General features: G+C 35.4%; 1 protein-coding gene across 1 annotated transcript in view; it reads left to right on the forward strand.

The window, feature by feature from the left end:
- Window positions 1–9,933, forward strand: part of Smp_071970 (chloride channel protein,putative) — a gene marked incomplete at both ends in the record, with an annotated part of 34,415 nt that extends 24,482 nt beyond the window's left edge. Inside the window, 4 exons of the mRNA XM_018795920.1 lie at window positions 6,401–6,565; window positions 7,707–7,834; window positions 8,573–8,667; window positions 9,861–9,933. Coding sequence (XP_018646934.1) covers window positions 6,401–6,565; window positions 7,707–7,834; window positions 8,573–8,667; window positions 9,861–9,933 — 461 coding nt within the window. The remainder of the gene's footprint in view (window positions 1–6,400; window positions 6,566–7,706; window positions 7,835–8,572; window positions 8,668–9,860) is intronic.
- Window positions 9,934–10,302: the final 369 nt, after the last annotated feature.

Below are 10,302 nucleotides of genomic sequence, written 5' to 3' on the forward strand. Positions count from 1 at the left end.
GTGTTTTTCTCCCGGATCTGCATCGTTGGTGTGCACCGTTAAATGATTTGCTAAAGAAGGATACCAAATGGATCTGGTCACGAGAATGTCAGGATGCATTTTTAAAGTTGAAAAAGCTGCTCTCCTCAAACCTACTGCTTGCACATTATGACCCAGCACTCCCTATCGTACTTGCAGCAGACGCATCGAACTATGGAATAGGAGCTGTGATCTCACATATTTACTCTGACCGGTCCGAGAAAGCCATTTCCCACGCATCCAGATCACTGACAGGGACAGAAAGAAACTACAGTCAAATAGAGAAGGAGGCACTAGCCATTATCTTCGCGTTAAAAAGTTCCACAAGATGTTATTCGGTAGGCAGTTCACATTATTAACAGACCACAAACCCTTACTGACAGTCTTTGGGTCCAAGAAGGGTATTCCTGTTTATACAGCTAACCGCTTACAGAGATGGGCAACAACGCTCTTGGGGTATGATTTCAAGATTAAATACCATCCTACGACGAATTTTGGACAAGCTGATGCACTCTCAAGGCTGATTGGTTCCCAGGCAAAACATGGAGAAGACGTACTGGTCGCCGCAGTAGAAGCCGAAGCGGAAGTTCAGGCTGTGTTAACAGATGCAATTGCTGCCTTGTCGATCACATTTGAAAATATTAAAAAAGCAAGCAAAAAAGATAATACCTTGAAGACTATCCGCCATTTTCTACTCAATAAGTGGCCCTCAGGACGATTGCAAGGAGAGATTTTACAATACTTCCGTCGACGAGAATCTCTCACAATTGTCGATTCTTGCATCATGTTTGGCCAACGCATTGTTATCCCCAGCACTCTCCGAAGACGAGTACTCAAACAGTTTCATATGGGGCACCCGGGAATGAGTAAAATGAAATCACTGGCACGAAGCTACGCATACTAGCCTTCTATGGATCAAGATATAGAACAATTGTGCCACAGCTGCGAATCATGTCTAGAAGCGGCGAAGAACCCAATGAAAGTAAAACCACAACCGTGGCCGAAGCCAGATGGTCCCTCGCAAAGATTACACGCGGATTTCGCCGGCCCGATACAAGACAGGAACTTTTTAGTCATTGTGGACGCCTACACAAAGTGGCCGGAAGTATATGAAATGAAAAGTACGACGTCGGAGAACACAATTTCCAAATTATCCAGTCTGCTCTCTTGTTTCGGCGTCCCAGAAGTCTTAGTAACGGACAATGGCACTCAATTTATGTCTTCAACGTTCAAACGGTTTTGCGGTGAAAATGGTATACGGCACCTTCAGTCTCCTCCATACCATCCCCAATCCAATGGACAAGCTGAGAGGTTTGTAGATACGATTAAAAGAGCTTTGCTTAAGGGGGAAAGAGAAGGTAACCCGGAACAGGTGGTCAGAAGATTCCTAATGACCTACAGAGTCACACCTAACCCGGTGGTGCCAGAAGGGAAGTCACCAGCAGAATGTATGTTTGGAAGGAAAATCCGGACGATATTCGACAGAATATTACCACCCAAGAAAACAACAAGGCCTGTACATGAGTATCCGACGAGCGACCGCAGCTTAAAGGTGGGTGAGAAAGTACTTGTAAAGTGGTATCAAGGCGGTCAGAAATGGAAACCAGGCGTCATAGAACGGCGTATCGGGAAGGTACTTTATTTAGTCCGGAGTAGGGACGGAAAGTGTATCAGATGCATTAATCAGATTAGGAAAGATCATAGAACAGCGACAGATACACGACTACCGTTCCACATGCTGGTGGATCTAACGCAGAAAAGCCCGGAAGAATGCCGACACCAACGACTTAGAAAACGTAAAAGTGAAATCGCACAGCCGACAAGGGTGCTGAGCAGAAAAAGGAGAGCAACAGCAACGTTTCAAGCAGATCCTAAAAGAAGTCATACGTCACAAACTTCAAAGAGGGGAGGTGTAAGGACGGCTCGTCGGTAGACTCTAGGAAGCCCAGGAAGAGCCACAGACATTCCATCCAATCACTGCTAGGGGAATGTTCTAGAATGTCGACGTGTAGCTTCCCCATTGGATGGATTAGCATGACCCCTATGTGCCTATTGGTTGACCGAAATGATGATTTACATTCAGCTAAAAAACTATAAATACACGAGATTTCTGTAGTATATTTTGACACTGATTTGGAGAATAAACTTCCTACTTAGTAGTCTTTGTCTTCTCTTTTTGCGACGTTGCGGGTTCTATCGTTCAAGTAGTCTAATAGTTCGCGGCATATTATGAATCAAGGCTCTAGATATAGCAACTCTTATTGTGGTTAGATGTCATGGAACAATGTGAAGAGAGGGTGTTCGATTTTGAATTACTAAGTTTTAGGTTCGAGTTTTTCCATATGTATTTCAGTTCCAGGGATGGGGTGGTGTATATGGATTGCATCATTAGACCGTATACACAAACTATGGCTTAAACGAATTTCTACTTAGATAGATGAGTGACGTTTTATAAATTCTCAATATTGTGACTTTAATTGAATATTTATTTACTGTAAAGATGATTTCATTAACAATAAAGTCACAATTAAGGACGCATAAGTAATATTTCATTTAATTTAATTCATTTATCTGGTGAAATTTCCATTGAATCGGATTGATGTAACGGTATATGATCAGTGTAGATTACCATTGAATGTTTAGTATTGAATAGTTATAGCATCGACTAATGGTAATAATTAACTTAGGTATCTTCCTTCTAACTTTGTTTGTTCTAGATAAAACAGGCAATAACTAATTCAATTGGAGATCATAATTTATTCATTTATTGAATTTACAGTGAGACTATAATTTATGGACGACCTTTGAGAACGTTCACCTATTAACCAGAACTAAATGATGGTTATAAACCAATGTGATGAATGAGAATTAGAATTTCTAGGTAATTGTTGGGGTTAGGAATTAGACTTAGAGTTTTCATCATGAACTGATATTAGCTAAAATGCCAAAAACACTATTCAGTTAAATGTATGGATGAACTTCAGACCTGTTATCTTATATCTGATTGGTCCGTCCATAAATTATGGTCTCACTGAATTTATTAATCATTTCGAATGATCATAATCGTTTTTATTTTCTAAGTGTATTGAAAATATTGGACAATACTTTATTGTAAATGTCTCTATAAATAATGTTACTATTTATTATGACTAAGTGGTAGCTGTATTGTGTCGTCGTTCATTCAGGAGGTTTTTTTATGTTAATGAGATTTACTAGTGATGATAAGTGTATGCATATTTTATTGAATTCAGGCTAACTGAAGTAGATTATTATTATTATTCGATGTATAGTCATGTGTACGTGTTAGGCTACTTTTAATTGTACAATGTTTTCGTCAGTCTTCTAATTTTATCTCTTTTTTTTCTATTTGACTCTGTGTTGAATTTCATTCATCACACTGGCTAAAACATTTGGAATTCATTTATGTTGTTCAGTTTATAAGTATGAATTAGATAAAAATAAACAATTTAAAACGTAGTTCAAATGTGTACAAGTTCTACATAACGACACTCAATACCAACATGCCTTATAATAGGTTGGAAGGAAGCTAATGGTGGTCAAACTAAAATATGACATCGGTTCATAAAGTCACTGAGGTGTAAATTACGTGAATTTTTCAAACTAATGAAAAGATTAATTTCATTTAATATTGTTTGTTTGAATCTTCCCATCGATGTGCTAGGACTGCAACTGGTCAGTCTCTAATTGGCATATGTGCATACTGTGCGTATTGCCTCGATATAGCCTTAATTCACAAGCATGGTAAGCAGAGATGGATAGTGGCTAGCAGTGGAATCCAGTTTGACGCGCGTTTCGTCCAATTCGGGGCTCGTCAGCTGGATATACCCGCATCTCAGAGTTGATGTTCACTCTGGGACTCAAACTCAGTAGCTTTCGCTTCAAACACTATCGCGTTATCCACTCGGCCACTGAGTCTTGATATATCAACTCTGAGATGCAGGTACATCCAGCTGACGAGTCCTAAATAGGACGAAACGCGCGTCCTGGATTTCACTGCTAGTCACTATCCATCTTTGCTTATAATGAAAAGATTGTTACCTTATTATTATTTCAAACCATACAACTAATATGCTATATTGAGAGCGATTAATTATAACCATGAAGATATGATAATTTAAACTGATAGCATAACATAATTATTTATTTGTATTCCTCTTATCTTATTTATGGGGAAAGATAATTATTCTTAATACTGTATTATGTCTAACAACTTTTACTTTTACATCTAACTATCAAAAGTTGCGTGCTCAAATCATTCGATAATACTATAACTTGGAATTAAATATAAAGTGAAACTTTTAATCGATTTCTTCATTGTTTGAAATGTTTGTGCAACAATCGTAGGTTCTTATTGAAACTAAAAAAAGTGTGGTGTGTTTGAGGATTACTTGAAAAGGTTCGAAATCTGAGCTATGACGAAGGAAGATGTTGAGGATGTTGATATTGTGGCACATTTGCTCACATCCATTAGAAAGGAAGCATACAGCTTATTAAAAACTGGCTATTGCAATATACATCCTGGTTATTCTCGTATAAATTTATCGACTTAATCCGCGTTGGTGAATAACGGAGTTGAAGAAGCCAAGTATGAGAATCTATTTTTGAATATATTTTGTACACTCATTGATCTAGACAGACGAGCAGAGGAACGAAGTGAAATGATACGCGGTGGGGAAGGAGTGTCAGTTAACTACATTTACTCAAGCGTTAATCGATATTTATCGCCACAGAAAAATAAGCTATATATATGTAATGAGTACGATAAGATATACACACATATACGCTCATATAAAAACAGTGATAAGTGAATAATTAACAAGGTGAAAACGTGACTCAAGAAGAATGTATAAATTGGACTGTCTACAATCTAGAATAAGTTATACGGGCTTAACACAGTAACCGACACTACAGACTGACTGAGAGAAAAGGACGAGAATGGTGACAGATTCACAAATCTATGTGCATTCAACAATTTTTTTAAAGGTGGCAGTATATTTCATCACAAATGCATACACGAAACTTCATAGGTCTCACTGGATCACACTACAAAGAACTGCATCGATCATATTTACATCAGTAAACAAATTCAAAAGGTCAATGGAGGATGTGAGAACCAGGATAGGAGATGACATGGCCTCAGATCACTACCACCTGGTGATTCTCAACATGAAACTGAGGCTAAAGAAACACGGGGCAACTGGAGAAACAACATTACAATGCTTCAATACAGTCTTCCTCCAAGATACAAACTCAGCCAATTCAAGATAACTCTCAGACACTGGCTCCAATCTTTACAGTGTGAAAGCATTAGGACCTGACAATACACATACTGAAGCACTTAAGTCAGATACAGAGGTAACTGCAAACATGCTCCACATTTTATTGAAGAATATTTGGAAGGAAAAGCAGGTGCCGACAGATTGTAAAGGAAGATACCTCACTAAGATACCAAGAAAAGAAGATCTGAGCAAGTGTGAGAACTCATACAAAGGCATCACACTTCCTTGACTAAAAAGGGTTTGACAGTGTTGATAGGAGAATATTATGGAAACTTCTTCGACACTATGTAGTACATGAGAAAATCGTCAACATCATCTGTAATTCGTACGACGGACTACACTCCAGAGTTGTGCATAATGGACAGCTGACAGACGCATTAGGGAAAGACGTTGGAAGTAGATAGAACATACATTGTGGAAATTATCAATCTGCATCATGAAGCAAACGCCAACTTCGAATTCTGAAGAGAAACAAAAAGAAGGAAGACTAAAGAACACACTGTACTGGAAATCGGATGCAGACATGTAAATGATGTGTAGCAACTTCAAAGAACTGAAAAGGATTGTCCAGGACAGAGTTGGATTGCGAATCCTAGTGAGTGGCCTATGCTCCTTTACAAGTGTTAACAGGCCTAAGTAAATAATAAACATATTGTGCAACTTAGCAATTAAGTACACGTTTGTGCACATGATCTCAAAGTAAACACTTTTCTTGAGAACTAGTGATACTTCAATGATTGTTTAAACTGAAGTAGGTAGAATAGAGCTCTAACACAGAAGACGTTGTTTAATTGTCGATTTCCTCTTATCGGTAAGTCACTTTGCTGGTCTTAATATTATTTCCATTAGATATTTAATCATTTTGACAAAATGACGTTCTGTGTCATCATGTCACCTGATTTGCTCGTAAATTTTGTTTTTGAAATTGGACTTTTCTGTTATACTCATGAAATGGCAACACGTCTATATGCATACATTTTCAATACGATTTCATTATTGATAACATCAATTAATTGACTTGTCTTATTCGTTTTTCCTTTCTTATTATTATCTATATTGTTTCCATCTGTTTTTTTTCAGAGATTCTAATTCTCCTCTATATGTTGTTACACAATATGATATGACAGTTGGCGATCTGGACCAATTAGTTAGTAGATGTGATGTTAAAGGATTTCCTGTTGTTGTTTCACAAGATTCCCCATATCTAGTTGGATGGGTTTCAAGAAGAGAGTTACGTTGGGCTTTGGGTAAGCTATTAGCTAACTATCTTTGAATTATTGTGAAGTATTTTTGCTTGTGACTTGTTGATATCTACTTATATACGTTGATAGGTTAACGTTATTATGTTCAGTAGGTACAAGTAGAATTCCTATGTAAGAGTTTTCTAAAACAATTTTAATTACAAATCTTTTCGATTACCTAAATGTTTGTAGATTGATTGACGTAATTGATTTATTGTGTAAACTATTTTTGTCAGAAGTAAATGTTGATTATAGAATTAATTAAATGTTGGTCCAGATTAACCTCAAATAAAGTTTTGTATTTAATAAATACTTATTCATTCGAGGTTAAACAAAACATCTTTTAAATCTTTTGTCAGATATTTATATAACTTATGACTGTTGATAGTTACAACTTGCAACTGTGAGTTAATGGATACTTGTAACTCGGATGGATGATTTTGATGGTGTTTCGTCGTCTGAGCTGGATGGCTAAGTCGTGAAACTTTCAGCAACAATTCAGTCAGAATTAAGTCTATAAAATGCTAATTTCTGATCTTAACTGAATGAACATAGTCGTAAGGATGCGGTTTCGAATCCTATTTCGTTTGTAAATATTGTAGTGCTACAAGATTTCAGTCGCAGTAACATAACAGACACCTCAAGAGATACATTATTCCCCTCATGTTTGCAACTACACTTTGGTAACAAGTAATAAACTAGCCTATAAACTAGATCTCATGTTTCCTTTCTTCTACCTCCAACTAATCAACATCATTATTTAAATAATTCCTCGTTGAATAATTCTATTAATTATAGTAGATACCTATCTCGAAAATATCAGTTTGTTTAAAGCGTCTTGTGTAGCTCAGTCAGTAGAACAGTGTATAATGATTAAAATCTAGTTGTAAATAGTCAGTATAATCTATTATCTCTTTGGCTCATTTTTCCTTGCAAATCAATTTTAAAATACCAATTGTTTATCTTTTGGTATGGCTAGTTGGGTGGATAGTTTTTACGTCATTCCACTTATCTGTATTTTGGTTCATTCATTTCTGTCATGAAGCTTGATTGAGAAACGGTTTTTGTTATACGTTCATCTTAATGGTTCGCTTTATCATATAGATATATATTATTCTTACTTCTTTATTATTTGTATAATGAGCAGATCGTGAAAGAAAATATGATTCAAATATTGTCGATGATTCGCCGGTTCATTTTGCCACATTTCAGCAAGTATATGCAGATGATAGTCAGGAATTGACACCTGTCAACTTACAAAATATTGTTGATTTGGTACGTTTTATAATGTAATATCCCGTAATAAGTTATGGTTATCATTATTGCTATTATTAAATCTACTTTTTACGATATGTTTATTAGTTTATCAGTTTTTCAGTTAACAGTAAAACCGTTTCATGGTGACTTCAACGTTCTTTTTAGTTATATTGTTCCACGATTCATTTTGTTATTTACAGGTATAAATAATCTTATATATTTAGGAACTCTCGTTCCCCTGTATTAACATTATTAATATTTGTTTATTGTAGATGTATTGCAATCAATGTTTTAATAAGTGTAGGTGAACAGTTTTTCATTCAATTTCTCTTGTCAAATATTTTCATAAATAATTCTGACTTGTTTTGCTTTACAAGATCCTACCATCATATTTTCCTTTTCTATTGTCTTATATAATGTATCAAGCTAAACAGATAGGGTTTAGAAAACTATGAGGTAGGCTAGTTAATCGATTTCCAGCGTGGACCGGCTACGAAAAGTCGATAATTTATTCATTTAACCAAAAACGATCAAGGTTGTATATATCACTACCCGTTAAAATACACACATGCTTCAATTGTGATTAATTGTCTACAATAAATCTTATGTACAATATGTATTTGCATTTTGGTCCAGAGAGTGTGTATCATTTGTAGCTCATTCTAATTTCAAACTGATTAATTGTATTCTAACTCACTATTATTGGCAATTTCTGTGTTTCTTTCACCAATATTTTTTTAAAAATTTGCCATTTAGTCTCCTACAACGGTATCGGATCATACACCAATGGAAACAGTTCTGGATTTCTTTAAAAAGTTAGGTCTCCGACAAATCATTGTTACACGTAATGGGTTAGTAAATGTTTTTATTTTGTTTACTATGTGTAATCAAATTTTTAATAATTGTTAAATACTTTACTCAGTAGTAGTGGTAGACTTGGAGAGATACAATTGTCGATTCAAATCTCGTAGTGGTAGAGGTAGTAAAAGTGTCGGGTCATCACGACAAGCATGCCCGACCACCACGTCAAGGTAGCAGCTACGTTCGGGACTGCTGTTAGATAATCAGTCATAAATAACGAATAATGCTGAACTTCAAATTTAATGCGAGTAGTCAGTGAGCTAGTTAACATCCACTAATTGAGGTCAATTAAATTGCGTTATGCAGATAAAACCAAATTCTTCCTCGAAATATTGTGTTACATAGTGTTCATATGGATTAAAAAAGCTTCGAATCACTTGATTAATACGCAGTATCAATCACATAATTGCTTACTTTTATTCTGAATCTTGAAGCTAGGAACGTTCAAATAGGGAAGTGTTTTATACGACTGAAAACCCATGGTAGTCTCACAAGTGTATCCGTTTCATATCTCGAAAACTCAAAAGGTGTTATCCATATTTATATGTTCTAGTTTTTATACTCATAGCCTTATATTTTTACTATGATGTTTTTGTGTTTCACTTACCCTGCATTTTATTGCTGGGAAGTTTGAGAATCTACATCCACGTAACTTCATATTTGGTGTACTATCTGGATCCACTCACCAATCTTGACAGTCACTTCCATCATATTGGAATCGCCTTTCGTTAACCATCACATTACGGTATTACTCTATATTGAAAACTATTTCAATTTAATGAGTATTAGTTAGAAACTATTAGTCTGAATGTAATATGTAAATAAAGTTTTGATTATTGTGAATTTTCATACATGCACTTTTACGTTATCAGTGAAAATGCAAATAAACTAAATAAAACATATTATCGGTAAATAAAATTCGGCCACTTGGAGTTTGATAGCTTGTTCTGTGACGTTAAGCAATTTATCCTGGTTCGGTGTCTTCGAACATGAAGAAAATATATCACTTAAGAGCGTTTGGATTTCACCTTTTGCAGGAAGTTAGCATATCTAGTGGTTGGTTGAAGTATTGTGAAAAGCTGAGTTACATGACTAGTAGTTCGTTAAACCCTATACATATATACGCTGTCTGTTTTGAATTGTATTTCAATATGTTTGTTTTTGTGTTTCTCCCCCAATCTAGATGTCCTCTTGGTGTATTGACTAAAAAAGATATACTTCGTCATGTTCGTCATCACAAACCAAATCATCGTTAAACAGTAACTTTTAAATTTTAACATAACATTGTTAATATCCTTCCGGTTATCTGCCATAATTATTTTTTGTGCTTCTCTATACATAAAACACATGAATATTTGTTCGTTTATTTATTTATCTGTCTCATTTAATGGATAATTTCCACTGATTTCTATTGCACGTGCTCCCTCCATTATCTGTCATTATATATAACCTGTAAAATCTTCTTAGAATGATTACACATACTTTTCAAAAATTATCTACGAACGATATATGCTTTAATACGTAATGTAGAATAAATGATCTCTTCTGTCTTACAAATTGTTGTCAACTCTTTTACACGTAACATCATTCCAATTATACCGTCCGAAAATTATGACTCTTACAAG

Source organism: Schistosoma mansoni, assembly GCF_000237925.1.
Source record: "Schistosoma mansoni, WGS project CABG00000000 data, supercontig 0177, strain Puerto Rico, whole genome shotgun sequence".
In the NCBI taxonomy this organism is placed as follows: domain Eukaryota; kingdom Metazoa; phylum Platyhelminthes; class Trematoda; order Strigeidida; family Schistosomatidae; genus Schistosoma; species Schistosoma mansoni.